This window comes from Drosophila obscura, unplaced genomic scaffold, assembly GCF_018151105.1.
Source record: "Drosophila obscura isolate BZ-5 IFL unplaced genomic scaffold, ASM1815110v1 contig_17, whole genome shotgun sequence".
Lineage (NCBI taxonomy): Eukaryota > Metazoa > Arthropoda > Insecta > Diptera > Drosophilidae > Drosophila > Drosophila obscura.
Window position 1 is genome coordinate 1,603,772 of NW_024542757.1, and position 16,029 is coordinate 1,619,800.

Sequence of the window (16,029 nt, forward strand, 5' to 3'; positions counted from 1 at the left end):
GAGAGTTTCCACAACAATTTCCGCTCATACAAAGTACGAAGTGCAGCGTGAGGCACGATGAGGAGAGGGTCGGGTCAGGGCTATGTGCGTGCGCGTGTTTGTGGAAAATGTGCGGTTGTATGAGAAAGTTGTGCGATGCGAGTACAGATACAAGATACCAGATACAAGATACCAGATACGAGACACAGATACATTTACAGTTACAGTTGCAGTTGCATGAGATGCATGCATATTGAATCCAATCGAATACGAATACGAATAACACGCTTGGCCGACACAAAACATTTAGCAAACGGGCAATTAAATTACGGATCTTAGGACTAGACTCAACCAATGCGGCGAACACATACAAAGGGAGGCTGAATGGTTGAGGCTGATGGTTGAAGGTGGTTAGATCGGGAGAGTGGGGGAGTGGGATAGAGTGGGGGAAATAGAGAGAGAGCGCGCGGGTAGCGACAGCACAGGATTGGAATTACTGGCCACCGTCTTACATACCTTCCACATTGACCTCAATGTCTTCCAAACGGCCGCCATTGTGATTGATTACAAAAGAATTGGTCTGATGCACGGGTCCGGGGCCGCCGAGCGACACTTGGGGCCCGGCCACGCCCCCGCTGATGCCGACCGTTATGGGGCAGCCGGGGACGGGCATTTTGTTGAAGGACACATTAATCGTGTGCTCGCACGACTCGGTGGGCACAAACGAAACGGAGAATCTGCCACAGAGACAAAGGGAATCGAATGTCAGTGGCTGCCCGCTGCTGAAGGGCCATGTGGCATATCCATGAGGCACACTTACCTTGCACTGCCCTGCGGATGCACCTGCGTGGGAATGTTCTGTCCCTTGGCCGAAATGGTTATCTCCAGGTTGCCCTCACCGGCATCGCCCGCATCCACGGTGAACTGCACGGGTCGGCCCATGGTGCCGCGGGAGACGCTGCCCACGACCACCTTGCTGGCGTCGTACGACTTGGCCAGGAAGGGTGTGCCCTGGACGGCGAAGCCGTTGTACTCCACATTTATCGAGTGCCCGCCGACGCTGGTGGGCGTAAATTCGGCCGTAAATCCGGCATGGATGTCACCCGTGACACGGACGGGCAACTCCCCGAGGGGACCGCGCACGCTGACGGCCAGCTCGGCGGCTCCGCCTCCGCTGACGGTGATGTGGAAGGAGGAGGGCCGGTTGACGGGGATGAGCTCCAGGTTGGAGAGGTTGAGCAGGACGCGCGAGGTGTCCGCCACGGCGCAGACGAAGGGACAGCCGCGCACCGTTTCGCCATTGAACTTGATGTCTATCAGGTGGGACTTGGCCTGCTCCGGCGTGAAGGAGACCAGGCAGCGACCGCCGCCCACCACCTGGACATGATTGGGGACCTCGCCCTCATTGATGGATATCTCCAGCTGTCCCTCGCCCGCGGCACTCGCGTCCACGCGGAACTGGCACGGCTGGCCGACCACTCCGCCATTTACTTCGGTCACTTGGATCAGGCTGGAGTCGTAGACCTTGGCGATCAGCGGGCCACCAGCTATCTTCGTGCCATTGATGGACGCATCGATGACGTGCGTGCCCACTTCCGTGGGCACGAACTCGATGCGTGCAGCACCATTTGCCGCCTCATGGGTGACTCTGGCGTTCAGCTTTGACTTGTTGGGAGTCAAAACCGTTGCCACGCACTCGCCCTTGCTCAGGCTTTGTCCAGGAGGCGGCAGTATCTCAAAAACCGCCGGCGTATTGGCGGGCACAAGGCGTGTGGATTCGCCCAGAGCGGTTAGGCCGGGTGAGGACATGATTTCAGCGTGCCACGGTGAACCTGTGAATATATAAACAATATAATGATAATGATAATCACGATAATATTGTCTATTTAAAGAGCTAATAAGGTCACTGCTGCACACAATGATAGTTGTTGACCCACAAAGATTGTCGATGCAACCACCTGCTTCAGCTGCAGCTCTGATGAGATTGAGCTTAACTACTATAATCAGCTGCAATCTGCAGCAATCTTGGATATGAAGGAAATGCAAATCTCTCTCGCTCGCTCTCTATGTATCTGCTTGAACTGATGAAGTACCCCTCGCATAGCCTGGCTGGCAAGGTTTCCGCTGCGACTTTGCATTGTTTCTCGCTGCCTCCTCATTATAATTGTCGCAATCTCCATCTGTGCCGCCTCGTTGCAAACGACAAGTGCGTATATGTATCTTAAGCTGCGTGTCTGTACCAGTATCTGTGTTACGAGTGGAACAGGCAAGGCAGGCAGACAATCAGCTCTCAAGAGTCAGTCGATGCGACATAATTTGCCAAAGCTAGTTCAGGAATGTTTCACAACATTCGGCTGTCAGGCAAGCTGCTCGAATGTCTCATTAAATAGGTAGAGGAGCACCCATTTACGCCAGTGGCTGGCTGGCTGGCTGGCTGGATTGGCAATGGCCAATTGGCTCGTTAAATGTTTGTTTGTTTGTTAACTGCCACTCCAGCAGAGGAGTGCTCTGCCTGCCCCACGAGATCTTCATTGGACTCGGGTGGGGAGGTTGCGCCTCGCCTCGGTTTTGTTTGCTGCCGGGCGTTCAAATTTACTTTTGTTTCTGCAACTTTCCATCCATTTCTCTTTTTGCAATTGTTGCACTTTTCCTTTTAGCACAGTCGTTTGCAGTCCGCAGTCCACAGTCCGCTGCTGCAGCCACTTTTTTTTATGGCTTTTCCATGAAAATTGCCGCAACGGTCAGGCGTCAGTTTCGATGGAAAAAAATCAAACTGTTGCGCTGCTGTCATACTCGTCGTAGCTAAAAACTCGCTTCCCCCTGCTGCTGTGCAAATCGTTTAGCTTAGGATTTTTCTCTCTGTCTCTGCCTGGGAAAAATTTACAACTTCTGTTTGCCCAGCCAAAAAGAAACCGAAAATGTGTCGGAAAAAACCAACAGAGTTCCTCCTCTGTTTGCTCTTGGCACTTGGGCTTGAATAGTTTCTGCTTTACTGTTGCGTTGCGTCCATTCTGCCAATCGGGGCCATCATTAATCAGTTATCGCACACACATAACTCTATTCATGGCCAGGGGCTATGCAAAAAGTTACAGTTAGAACTACACTGGGGAAAAATCCCCAGGGCAAAGACAAGCAGAGATGTTTCCTCAACTGGCATACATTCGGCACACATTCTTCTCTCAGTGTAGAAAAAGCTGCCAACAAACAGCACAGCAAGTAAGAGTTTGCCTGCTCGTTAATTAGATGCACTTGACTCTGGCTCACTGCATGCTGCCTGCTGACTGCTGCATGCTGCTTTTCGGCTTCTTTCTTTTCAGTTCTCTCCTCGTTCTGGCCAAGTGCAAGAGCATCCGAGAACCGACTAACCCACAGCTGGTTCTCCTGAGGCCGTGTGCTCGCTCCGCTGGCCGGTTTCCCGGACCGAGTGCTAATCGCTGCGCTGAGTTGTGGCAGGTTGGGGCAGCAGTGGCAGCCCGGCCAGAGAACAAGTGTGCAGCTAGCTTCTAACGTGGTTATTCAATCTGCATATAGATGCATCTAACTGTATGTATGTATGTACATGTATGTACATATGTACGCATGGAGGAGCTGTCTCTGGGTCTGACTGCGGTTACGTGACTGGCCATGGATGCCCGTTAGATGGCCTGCAGCTGTCGCCGGAGTCTGGTTCGGATTCGAATTCTGATTCGGGCTAACCTGACCGCTAAACTAAAATATTTTTCGTATGTTACAAAAGATGATTTACGTTTTTGTGGCTGGTTCTTGTGCTGGATTGTTGCTGCCGTTGACACAGTGCAAGATTGTAGTGGGGAAAAATTGGAATCGAAGTAGGAGTCGGAGTCGGGGTGTCGGAGAACGCGTGCGGCAGACCCTTTCTTTTGTTAAATCAAATCACAATCGTTGGCGGCACGTCTGAACTTGAAAGAGTTGGAAATGAATTTTGTGTGTAGCGATTATGTCAGCGAGTTGTAAATGATTTATTTATTTATAGTACGAGTATGCGCGAGCACTGCTTGTGGCGTATGTCTTTATGTTCTAGGCGCTGCAATCTGAGACACAAAAAAAATAAACACAACGATTAAGCGAAAAACATTTTCAAGAATCTGCGGAACGATGCACAAAGTGGCATCGCGGCACGATCACGATTCGGTGCACGTTTTAATCGCGTTTTTCCACGACCGGCGAGCGATTTAATTTGTTTAAGTTTTTTATTTATTTTTTATTTTTTTAAATATTTATCACTCTGATCGGGCTGCCAGCGGGGTGGGGCGGTGCGGCGCGGCCACAGAGGTTGACGAAAACAAAAACCAGTTAATGCCGCTGTTGTACTTTGCAGCGTTTTCGACAATTTTCGTTATTAAATTATGCGCGACTCGCGCAGGCAGCGGTGGTTTCACTTTGGCTGCCGCTCGTAAAAATCCCAAAGAGCCGACCGAGCTCTGGAAGTGGGAATGTGTGCCAATATGTTGGCCGAGAGGGAGCGGAAATGGCCATAAGCGCCGGGGTAAAAGCCCCTGCCCCATTAGAGCGGGCAGAGCTGCAGAGAGAATGAGGAGAGGGGTGTGGCCGCTCGCTCATTGTTAACATAAACTCACGAAACCAAAAAAAAAAAATAAAGAAAGAAACGGAACGAAACAAAACCAAACGAAAACGAAAATATATATACATAGATGTACATATGTATGTATGTATATAATCGTATATTCGTGTGCTCATGTCGGTGGAAAGTGGCCGACGTGGCCAAGAAATTGCAATCTCCGGAGGGATCTCTCGGATCTCTCGCATACCTGTCGCGCCCTCCTCCGCATACCTGACTGACAACCTATCCCAACGGGTTTCGGCTGCAGCCGAAGGAAACCCACCGCTTTGTCCGCACTTCCCTTAGAGCTGCTCTGCCCTGCTCGGCTTTGATTTCCGCCTGCAGCGAGATACACACAACTGAGGCATGCAACAAGTGCGCCTTGAACCACATACGGGTGCGGGTACTGGTACGAGCACAAGCACAGCGAAAATATGTATCTGCGCCTTTGACAGCAGCAACTATTCGCAGCTTAAGTTGCAGTTGCAGTGGCAGTGGCAGCTGCAGTCGCACTCGCTTGTGGCAAGAGCGAAACAAAATGGCTGCCCCTTTGTCATCGCAGATAAATTGCACTCGGGGAGACAGTTTTCTTCGCATTATTGATTTGGCCTAGGCAAAACGCAGGCAGGCAGCCAGCCAGCCAGCCAGCCATCCAGCTAGACCCACTCCCCAGTTGGAATGCCTGAGCTTAAAGGTTCATTAAACTGGTTTTCGTTCGCCCTGGCAGCAGCGCCCCACACAAAACGAGAGACCCCAAAAACAGAGAGTGGAGTGGCAGTGGCAGCGGCAACGGCAGCGGAGACGTCCGCATTTGATATTAGCATATTTCTTTGGCTTAGAAATCTCACACGGAATCTTTTCGTTTCGCTACACATTCCAGAAACAATCCACTCTGTTCTTCTCTCGGCCAACTGTTGTTTCTTTGTCGGTTTTTGTTTTGAGCCTAACAAACAGCTCTTCACATTATTTCTGAGACTCTCAGCCACAGTATTTCAGTATTTCCGTGCGTTTCTTGCCAATTTTAGCTTCACTGCGTTACGTTGCGTTGCAATACGATCCGATCGTGGTTAACTGCGCCGCCGACGTGTCAGATTCGTTTCAAACGCGAGCTGTGACTGCCAACGCGACTCTGGCGCGGAGCGCCACCAGCCACCAGACATTGAGCATTGAGCATCCGCCCGAAACCCGTCGAGCAGGTAGTAGTCGAGCATTCGCTGAGCGCGGCAGAGCGTAAAGCACCGAAATATCACGGCAGGTGAGCACAGGTGAGAGCAACTCTAGGCAGCGAGAGCGAGTTAAAGAGCGAGATCTAAAGAGAGTGAGCGCGGGAGAGGCTTTCATTCTCTCCCGATATCACTTCATGCAGAGCCATGAAGTTGGCAGGGCATACTTTTATGCTGCCCACAAAATATGTATGTATATGATGAAACTAGAATGCCCTCCCCTTCCGCCTTCTACCACTAAGTTTCCATCAATCATCCACTTCACATATGAGCTTCGCTATGACTACAAATATAGACATCCCCCCCGCCCACACGCTGTGAGACTCACCTGGAACTGTTTCGCCATTGAAGGTGATCTGCACAGTGTGCGTTCCATGCTCGTGCGGCGTGAAACTGGCTATGAATCTTTGTCCGCCCAGCGAGCGCACCGAGGAGGTGACACGCCCGCCGTTGACCAGGATCTCCAGGTTGCCAGAGCCGGCCTTCGATCCGTCGATCTCGAACTCGACGGGTCGGCCAATGGAGCCATTTGGTATATCCTGCACTCGTATGGCCCTAGCACCAGTCGCATTGCCGTCTATGGGCCGAAATCTGGACAGCGAACTGTAGCCATAGCCGGGAGCAGGCAAGGCACCATGTCCATTGCTCTCGGTGACCACATGCTCGCTGGACTCCTTGACGGTCTTGGTGTAGCCGCCAGACTTGTCCGTGTACGTGTTGTTCGAGTGTGACTTGACTGTGATGGCACTGGGTCTGCAACAGAGGGGCGAGAATGTCAATAAGGAAGCCCCATGTGGAGCGCCTAAAGGGCTACTCACTTGTAGCGCTCTGCCGTGTCGGGAGAGTCACGACGGTAGTCCGACTGTTGTTGTTGCTGCTGCTGCTGTTGTTGCTGCTGCTGTTGCTGCTTGTGTAGGGCGAATTTGTTGTACTGCGTGTTCCGGTGCGTCTCGTGGTCCAGGTCGGGGCGATTGTATTGCAGTTCAGTGTTCAGCTGCGTCTCGGTCATGTTCGCCAGCGATTCGAGCGAATTGTGCGAGAGCATGTGCTTCGTCTTGTTGATCACGTCCCAGCTGTCGCGCCTGGCCGATGCCGGCTTCATCGAGGACACCCTCACATTGGAGGAGTGATCGATGCGCGGCTCCGGGGAGCCAGTCCGACGCAGTCGCTCAGCTGTGCCATACAGCGAGGGGCTCGCCCGCACATTGGAGTCTGTCACGTAGTTCGAGGATGACTTGTAAGTCGAGGAGCTCGACTTCTCCACGGTTCGCGATGTCTCATAGCCATTCTGGGTGGGGGAGTAGAAAAAACGATGGATAAAGTAATCGGAGGATCAGTGGATCAGAGGATCACAAACCTTGTTCAAAGTGCTGGTCACCGGACTGCCCATGCGATGGGTGGCCGTCGTGATGTAGGCGCTGTTCGGAGAGTAGCGCTGCACGGGCGAAACGGAGGCGTGCCGGGGGCTGCCGCTGAGGTTGCGCGTGGAGCTCTCGAACTTATTCGATGTCTTGATGGTCAGCGGACTGTGGGTGTGCATCTCGCTGGACCGTGTCTGTGGGAGGAGAGAGCAAAACACAGATAAGTGGACATTCTGATTGGGCGTTTCACACACACAGAGAGCTGGCAACAGACATATTCCCGGTTTTCGGATTTAGAATTGTGGATTCTGGGATAGCAAACGAAACAAACAAAATTTAGTTACATTTAGTGTGGGACTAGGTATTGGACTAAGCGAGCTGGTCATGGTGCTGGTCAGCTGCTGGTGGCGCTGCTGGTAGCTGTTGCTGCTGCTGCTCTGGCTCTGGCTCTCCCGCTCTTCGCGCGGAGGCGTCAGCTTGGGCTTGGCCGGCCCGCGCCGCTGGCTATACAGCTCGTTCTCCTTGTCGTAGTAGTAATCGTTCTTGGTGGAGCTGCCGTTGGAGGCCTTCGAGTCGCGACGCCCGCCAGTGGGGCTCTCCGTGTACAGGTCGGCGGAGTTGAGGTACTTCACCGTCGGTGAGCCGCTGATCGGCGGGGGCGGAGGTGTGGATGTGTGGTTCTCCTGTCGAATGTAATTTTCAGTGTGTGTTCGGGGAGGGACAAGGGTTTACTTAGTTAGTTAGTCGTGGGTTAGCCAAAATATTCAATTTCGATGAGGTGTGCCAGGGAAGCGTTAGCCACAGAGCCCGTGCCGCATGCATATCTACTCGTATCATCCCTCTCGTTCACTCACCTCGCTCTCGCGCTTATAGTACCTGGAGCTGGAGCTGTGGTAGTCGGTCGTGTCCAGCTTGGGCGAGTACTGCGGTGAGTAGCTGTTGGTCCGCTCCGCTGCATTGTGGCGCGACAGGGAAGCGTTGCGGTAGTCGTTGTGCCGTGCGTTCGTCGTCGATATGAAGTGCATCGAAGGGCTCTCCGAGCGGTGTTTGCTCTCGTGCAGCGGGCTGCTGCGCGTCTTGCCCGATCGTCCCTTGGTGCCCACGCGCATGCTGAGAGCCCAAACACACTGGTAAGTCATTCCATTTCGCTTTGGATCCAAAATATACTCACATGAAGGGCGATCCCTTGACATCGTAGCCATTGAAGTAGATGTAGACGCGGTACTTGCCGTTCTGGCGCGGCATAAAGGTCACTCGGTACTTGTTCTCGACGATCTTCTCCACGGAGCACACCAGCGAGTGCTTGTCGTGGACAATGTCCACGTGCAGCTCGCCGGAGACGCCCACGCCGCGCGCATCCACCTCGAAGGTGTGGGCACGCAGCGGCATGGCGCCGTCGAGGCCGTGAACGGACACGCCGGAGGCATCGAACACCGCGCAGGTGAAGGGTCCGCCCTGGATGTGCCTGCCCTGGTAGGTGATGGCTATCTCCCAGATGCCAGCCTCATCCGGCTTAAATATGGCACTGTGTCCCTCGTCGATCTTCTTCAGCGGGCAGTTGTGGGAGATGCCCGTGGGGGAGACGGCTGTAACGAGGATGTCCTCCGTCTTGGGCGCCCCCGTCGCATTGACCAGCACTTCCACGAGGCTGCCCAGGGCACAGGGGGCCATGCCGGGCGGAGCCACCTGCAGCTGGCGGGGAAGGACGCGGAAGAAGTGACCCCCCAGGCTGTCCTCGCCAATCTCCACCACAATTTCGTGCATGCCATAACGTTCCGGCACGTAGACTCCTTCCCCATGGGCATTCAGGCGCACCGTCTGACCGGGCTGGCCGGAAGGCGGCACCACATGGCAGCGCACGGAGCTCAGGCTGATGTCCCGCGACATTACATCGATGCGGAAATGCGTCTGCGTGTGAAACAAGCATTAAGCATTAACGAACGACACTCACACTGGCATTGTCCATGACTCACCGGCTCGCCCACCCGTCCGGATGTGCTCTCCAAATAGACGTTGACCAGGTCGGAGAGCGGCGGACGTGGGGGCACCCACTGCAGATTGGCAGCGTAGGCCATGATGCCCAGATGCTCCACTTCCGGGGTGGCCATGTCCTTGGCTGTCAGTATGGGCTGCACGCCCAGCTTGGCCCCAGCATCCACCGCCTTGCGTATGTTGTTCTCGTAGTGGAAGGGATCGGTGCTGAGCTTTTCCGGCGCTGGCGCCGAGCCGCCCAGTCCCTTAATGATTTCGCACATGACGCGTCCATCATTCCAATCGGTCTGTGGTGTGGGAGTGGTGTGGTGTGGGAGGAATGAGTAAAAAAAGCAAATTAAAATGCAATTAAAACAGAATCCAGAGGCAGTGCTGTAAAGCGATAGCCTTGCAGTGGCCAGTGCTGTAAAGCGATAGCCTTGCAGTGGTCAGTGCTGTAAAGCGATAGCCTTGCGATAATTTCGAACTACTCACCGTGAAATTCTTGACAGGATCTTTGACCTGCGTGTTTACCCATCGCATGGTGGCATTGTAGCCAGGACCGCCGGGCTTCATGAAGTACGAGAGGTACGTCATGCCCGACAGCTCGTCCAGCCATGGCGAGGCGAGGTATTCCGGCTCCAGGACCTTGGGCACTCCGAACTCGCGCTGCGCCAGGTTCATGGCGTTGGTGCAGTTGCGCACACTCTGACTAGGATCGAGGCTGCGCCAGTGCGGGAACAGGCCCGGCTGGCAGTAGTCCAGCAGTGCCGCCAGATTGACGCCGCTGTTCCAGTCGGTGGTCAGGTTGGTGATCTTGCAGTCGGGTAGGGCTGCCTGGAGCCAGGCCAGCATCAGCTTGCGCGGCGGGAACTTGCTGCGTCCGATCTGATAGCGGACGATCAGCGACCAGATCAGGCCGAGAATCAGCTTCACATTCCCGTTGATGATGTCCACATTGCCGATGTTCACCAGCTTGATGTGGTCCGCCTCGATCGATTTGAGGGCCGTGGTGGCGTTCTCCAGATAGTGATGCTGGTTGGCTGGCCGCCGGTTCCAGGAGGGCTTCAGCGGTCGCGTCTGCAGGCCCTCCACGAGGGCGCACAGACAGGTGCCATCGCAGAAGTCCGTTGCCCAGTCATGGACCTGAAAAAACGGGAAAGAGTTGCCACCATCATTAATTAGCATTGTGCGACGCCCTCCGCCCTGCCGTGCATGTTGGTTCCTCTGTTTGCCCGCCTTCCTAATGAGCAATCAGCTACAACATAACTCGTGGCCCACTTTACAAGGTGAACCGCCCGAGCATGGGCATGGGAACACCACATATGTATATATATATACCGGAGAGAGGCTTTCTCCGTATGCTCCGGCGCCCGGTGCAGCCAATTGTAAGCGATTTTAAGCATTTGACATAAAGCTTTTTATCTGCTCGCTGTCAGCATTCAGCCCGGAGGCGGAGAAACAAACCCAACCCAACCCAAGTGGGAGACAGGGACTGAAGACAATCGCGTGTCTGTTGCTGTTTGCTTGTGCCTTGGAAAATATTCATTGGATGCCATAAAAATCTTGCACAGAGTTGAGACACAACCATTGTAGCAGGTCGGTCTCCAGCTCTCTAACAAGCTACCCCTCCTGCTCCTCCTCCACAGGTTGTTGTTTGTCGTTCGGAATTGCCTTTAAATTTTGAAGATTCCTCTGCCATCGGAGGAGTTCATCGGCAGCATGAGATGCTGCCCTTAGCCTTTTCTACATTCTATGTGAAACCCCCTATGGAAAGAGTATTTCATCTTCGCTATGCAAAGTCTGGTGCGGGGCCCGCCTCTTGTTTGCTTTTATGCACATGTCATACACGTACCCGTACTCGTACAGCGGACCTAGAATATACATATACATCTGTATATTCGTATGGTGAGAGTGATGGTAATGGTGTACAACAAATAAGTGCTCTGTCGGCACTCTCCATTTGGCCGGGTGACCCGAATAGACGTCGCGTTGCCAGGTCTCAATTAGCGCTGTTTACTGCTGGGGTCTTCAGCCTTGCTCATCTCGTTTCGTTTATTTTGGCCAGCAAAAAGCAAACACAAATTATGCGAGAAACTTAAAAATTCAATCTCGGACAAAAGTTTTAGCTTGTTTTTGTGTACGAGTCGTATTGTAACTGGTAATGGGAATCATCGATGCGTCGGCCTTGGCATTCAGACCCCCAAATATGGTCGGTTCAAGTCAGCCAGGCCAGGCCAGGCCAGGCCAGTGTTGTGCGTGTGAGAAAATCACTCTGACTGACTGACTGACTGTCAGGCAGAGGCAGTTACAGTCGTAGTCATTGGTTTCTATATAACTGACAAATGAAATGCATTGTTGTCGTACACGTACTCTTGGAATTATTATAATTGTAATCGCTCATGCTGGCGCTGGGGAGCTGGATAGCTGTGCCATTGAAGCAGCTGAGCCGCGTGGGCGGGCGGGCCAAGCTGAGCTGAACTAAGTTTTATGAGGCAGGCCATTTAAGGCGACTTACGGAAGAGCTCAGAGCTCCAGTTAATGATTCGAATTGACGCTTTGTCACCTGCCCAAGCGTGGACGGGGGGGTCTCGGCTTACACAAGCGTTCACTTTCAGCTTGATCGGCGATCAGCGAACCGCAGTCCGCGATCTGCGATCACCGGTGATCAGCATTCTCAGGCCCTGCTCCGACTGCCATTCGATAGTTCTACATACTTAACTTACCCATCCCATTCCCCAACTAGCCCTCCCATTGAATTGGTAATTGTTTTTTCTCGCTTGATCGGTCAGCCAGAAAGCCAGCAAAAGCAAACCAGCAAGCCAGAAAGTGTTGCATAACCCACGACTGACAACAACTGACAGCGACTGACAGCGGAATTCGAACTCACCTGCATTCCCGTCTCGCGCAAATGCTCGTTGACCCAATTGCGGAAGGTGTTCGCCTGGATCTCCACCCATAGATCCTCGTTGCCGCGTATGTTCATGCCCTTGGCGGCGGTGCCCTCGGGGCTGCGGGCCACCAGGCCCGCGTGGGTGATCTTCTGCGTCTCGGTGCTGCCATCGTTGTTGTGCTTCAGCAGTCCCGCATGCGTCACCTTGGCGCCCTTTATGTCTTTGACGTCCATCGTGTTGGCGCTCTTCTCACTGCACTCTCGCACTATCGCACTTCACTTTACTTTCCATACATATGTACGTACGCGTATAGCTATGGCTATGATCTACCACTGGTCGATGAAATGAAAGCCAAATTGATATTTATTGATTAGACGCGACTCAACAATGAGTAGTTTCAGTTTCGTTTGCACACGTTCGTGGCTCAATGGGAACTGTTCGCTGCTCTGCTGTTCTGCTGTTCAACTTCTCTCTCAGATCTCTGGCCTGGCCAGGCCTGGCCCAAACAAACCATGACGTCATTCATGCCTGGCCCAAAGCTCAAAGCTCCCAACGAGAGAGGCAAAAATGTGGTGGGCTCATGTGCGAATATCTCTGAATCTGAATCTGAATCTGGCTATAAAACAAAACTGGTTTCGTCAGCTCCAAGCCACAAGCTCCAAGCCCAAACGAAGCGAGCGAAAAGGAAAATTGAATACTCGTATCTCGTATACTACTCTCGTACAAACACACAAAAAAAAGAGTCTGAAAAATAACAGAAATCACTTAGTTTGGAATTTCGCCGCAACACAATTCGCTGGGGCACACAGTGATATCTGGTGGGCAGAGGAGCAGAGGAGGTGCCCCATGTGTATAAGTCTTTCACAAAAGCCACTGCCACTCCACTCCAGAAGGCCGTCAAGGTTTGCTCAGTGTAAACGTGGGAGCTGCTGCTGCTGTTGCTGCTGATAGTATTAACAATAAAATGTGCGGCTAGTAATGAAATCTGCCACGATCAATTGTCAATTGTTTGGCTGTTTTCACTTGTCGCACTTTTACCCTAACAATTTGAGCAAACTGAAAGTTGCTTTGATTGTTGTTCAGTTTCCCCACACCCCCACACCCCCACACCACCGCTCGACAGCAATCAGTGATAGCAGTGGCAAAATTTCTGTTTGGATTTCTGCATTCTTGGCACAATGCCACAGCTCTGGCTCTGCCTCTATAGACGAAGACAACGAGGCGTCAAACAGAGTCTGGCAGACTTAATTATAGGAAATCCGGTTAGCACTCAAATGGCCATATAACCATAGCCGAGCGTGAACGAGTATATCATATCCAACACCAGTTCTGAGCCCGGGCTATATGCAGATTTCCAAATACTATTTATTGGCAAACAATTCAAATGGTTTGCCCCTACCCCATTCACATCCCCAATCCCCTTAGTAGGTGACATCACACTCACTCATCTCACTCTGAACTCGGATGAGTTGTTTGAGCAATATCTTTACGTGACACTGGCCGGAGAGTATGTAATTGCGTTGCCTGAATTGCATAAATTAACAGCGGAACAGCAGACAAACAAAAATAAAAAGGCTGTGGGGGAGAAGCAGCGCAACTCCTCCGATTTATGAGTGAATCTCTGATGTCATCTGCGAGTACTGACACTTGACATTGGCAATGAGCCTAATTAGTTGCAGCCCGCAGCTCTCGACTCCAGCTCACTCACTGTGTTCTATATTCAGCTCGGACAAGGTCATGGGAATTGGGAATGGGAATGTCGCTGACGCACTGACCGCCTGCCTTTGTTTGGATGTTTACACAGTTGGTCAACTCCGATCCACTCCACTCCACTCCGCTCCACTCCGATCCACTCCCCTAGTATCACCAGTCTAGAGGGCCAGCAAACAAACAAGGAAAGTGTTAACATCGTTTTGTCGTGACTAAAATTGGTAGAAGAGGGCCAAGCCAGGCCAGGGGCCAGGCCAGGCAACACACCTAGTTTAGGGCATTACGTAATTCCCAAATATCTAACGATATGTCAGCGTCAGAGTATTGCATTGGCACATCTATAGATAGATAGATAGATAGATAGATACCCATACCAAAGTATCTATATCTATATCATAGAATGAGCCGAGCACGTAGGTGTCTGGTATTTTTTACACTTTTCGATTTGCTTGCTGTCCGAATATATGTACATATATGTTTTTTTGTTGTTTGTTATTTGTTTTGCCATTTGCCTTGCCAACCCCCACACAAATCTGCCACAACGTCGTCGTCGTCGTCGTCGTGGTCGCTGTCATCTGGCAGCCAGCCACCCACATGGCGTGGTTCAACGCCTCGTTCTAGACGTGGGTGCGATCTCAAGTTGATTTTTGCCAAAAGCCAGCACCAACTGGTCATTGATTTGTGAATGACTTGAGGGGATTTCAGAGCTACAACTCTGTTCAAAAATGCTGCTGCTGTGGGAATATTTTTTGGTAAATATTCTACGACAACGTCATTAAGTTTGAAATATCGGAGACTAACCAGACTGGTGGACAGAACCATAATTACGGTGATGGATAGATCATCTAAAGGCTATACTTAGATCTGGATTTGTGGTTCACTCTGGAATTAAGTTTTGCAGCTGCTTAAAGACTGAACGGAATGAAATTCTGTTTGATTTTTCTGCTTTTCTTTCTCGTAGGTCTTGTAAGTCTTTCCTGTTGGCCCAAAACCGATGGCAACACATGCCAAATGGTTAAGGGCCACGCCTTTGGAGTAAATGATGGCTCATTAGGGCATGATTCTATGGAATTGGCGGGGCCAACAAGCGTTTGTTTCTTTTGGCAACATTTATAGCTGTTCGTCATAAATAGAAAACCCGCCATGCGATGCCCCTGCGCACTGTACGGTTTGGGTCTTAGCCAAGTTTGTGTCTTCAGTCATTTGATTAATGCCGTTAGGCGTCGCGACGCCAAGGCGCAGCCAAGCCTTGCCTTGCCCGTGCCCGTGCCCCTGCCTTTGCGTTTTCCACATTCCCCATTCTGGCTGGGGTCTGTGTTCTATTGTTTTTTAATTTTTGCTCATTACTTTGCTTCGTTTATTCGCTTAAAAGCCGCAGCGATTACAATTGGGGATTGGGGAGTCTGGGAAGGTTTTCAGAGAGCCAAGCCAGTCTTCCGCTCGAGCCAGAAACTTTGGAGAAAACCAATCGAACAGCGAAAACGGAAAACCAGATTCAGAGGCCAGAGCCAGAGCCAGACTTAGACTCAGATTCAGATTCGCTTTCGGTTTTGTTTTCGCTTCTCCGCGCATTCGCCTATTATGCAATGGGCTAGGCCGGGCCCAGTCCGGCCAGCTATGTGAATAATTTCGTCGGACTAGAGCGACCCCGCCTGCGACTTTTTGTATTTATGAGCTACGATTGTGGGCTAGTTTTTGGCCGATTCACACGCCACGGAACGGCGCACCGTTGCTCCACTCCGAGCCATTCACGTGTTTAGCACAAATTCCACACGAAAAGATATCTCCTCTAATTTAAGCAGCAGCTCAAAATTAGAACAAAAGCCCGCCTCGCCACACGGCACCCACCCCAGTCAGTCTCTCGAGCGAACGGAACAGCAAAGTCAAAGCGGACTAAGCGAAAAAAAGAATTAAAAATTAAACACAAAGCAAAGAGCGAGACACATGAAGATCCATAAAAAAAATATAGTTAAGATGAACGTTAGACGCGGGGGGAGTGAGTGACGCGGCACTGCGCGAAGGGTAGAGGAGAGCGATCAAAAGTTATTAAAAACGTCGGAGGGAACACGGCACAAATATGCGCATGCGCGTACACCATTCGAGTATACATACATACGTACGTATGTATGTATGTATGCCCAAAAGGTATATAATATGTGTGTATAGATAGTGTCGGATTTTGTTGGTTTTGTCTCCCTTTTGGCACTTGTTGCTTACACTTCGATTCGTGGGGGTGGGGGGAAACGCGAGGGTTAACGATAAAAAATTCAAACACGTCCAGCGCGCACGAGTGGCTCACAACGACTAAAATT

General features: G+C 51.7%; 1 protein-coding gene across 4 annotated transcripts in view; it reads right to left on the reverse strand.

Annotated features, from left to right (window-relative positions):
* LOC111080530 (filamin-B) overlaps positions 1 to 16,021 on the reverse strand; it is a 22,217-nt gene extending 6,196 nt beyond the window's left edge. For 2 of the 4 annotated variants that reach the window (XM_022376205.2, XM_041592149.1), the window contains exons 1-12: positions 15,935 to 16,021; positions 12,004 to 12,339; positions 9,609 to 10,259; positions 9,116 to 9,421; positions 8,314 to 9,050; positions 7,997 to 8,252; positions 7,487 to 7,825; positions 7,139 to 7,336; positions 6,600 to 7,069; positions 6,110 to 6,534; positions 800 to 1,811; positions 496 to 716 (exon numbers count right to left, since the gene is read on the reverse strand). In XM_022376205.2, the coding sequence (XP_022231897.2) occupies positions 496 to 716; positions 800 to 1,811; positions 6,110 to 6,534; positions 6,600 to 7,069; positions 7,139 to 7,336; positions 7,487 to 7,825; positions 7,997 to 8,252; positions 8,314 to 9,050; positions 9,116 to 9,421; positions 9,609 to 10,259; positions 12,004 to 12,240 (4,852 nt within the window). In that variant the 5' untranslated portion in view covers positions 12,241 to 12,339; positions 15,935 to 16,021. Of the gene's footprint in view, positions 1 to 495; positions 717 to 799; positions 1,812 to 3,724; positions 4,029 to 5,597; positions 5,618 to 6,109; positions 6,535 to 6,599; positions 7,070 to 7,138; positions 7,337 to 7,486; positions 7,826 to 7,996; positions 8,253 to 8,313; positions 9,051 to 9,115; positions 9,422 to 9,608; positions 10,260 to 12,003; positions 12,340 to 15,934 lie in introns of those variants that run through there. The other 2 variants (XM_041592147.1, XM_041592148.1) reach the window with 2 other exon arrangements.
* Positions 16,022 to 16,029: the final 8 nt, after the last annotated feature.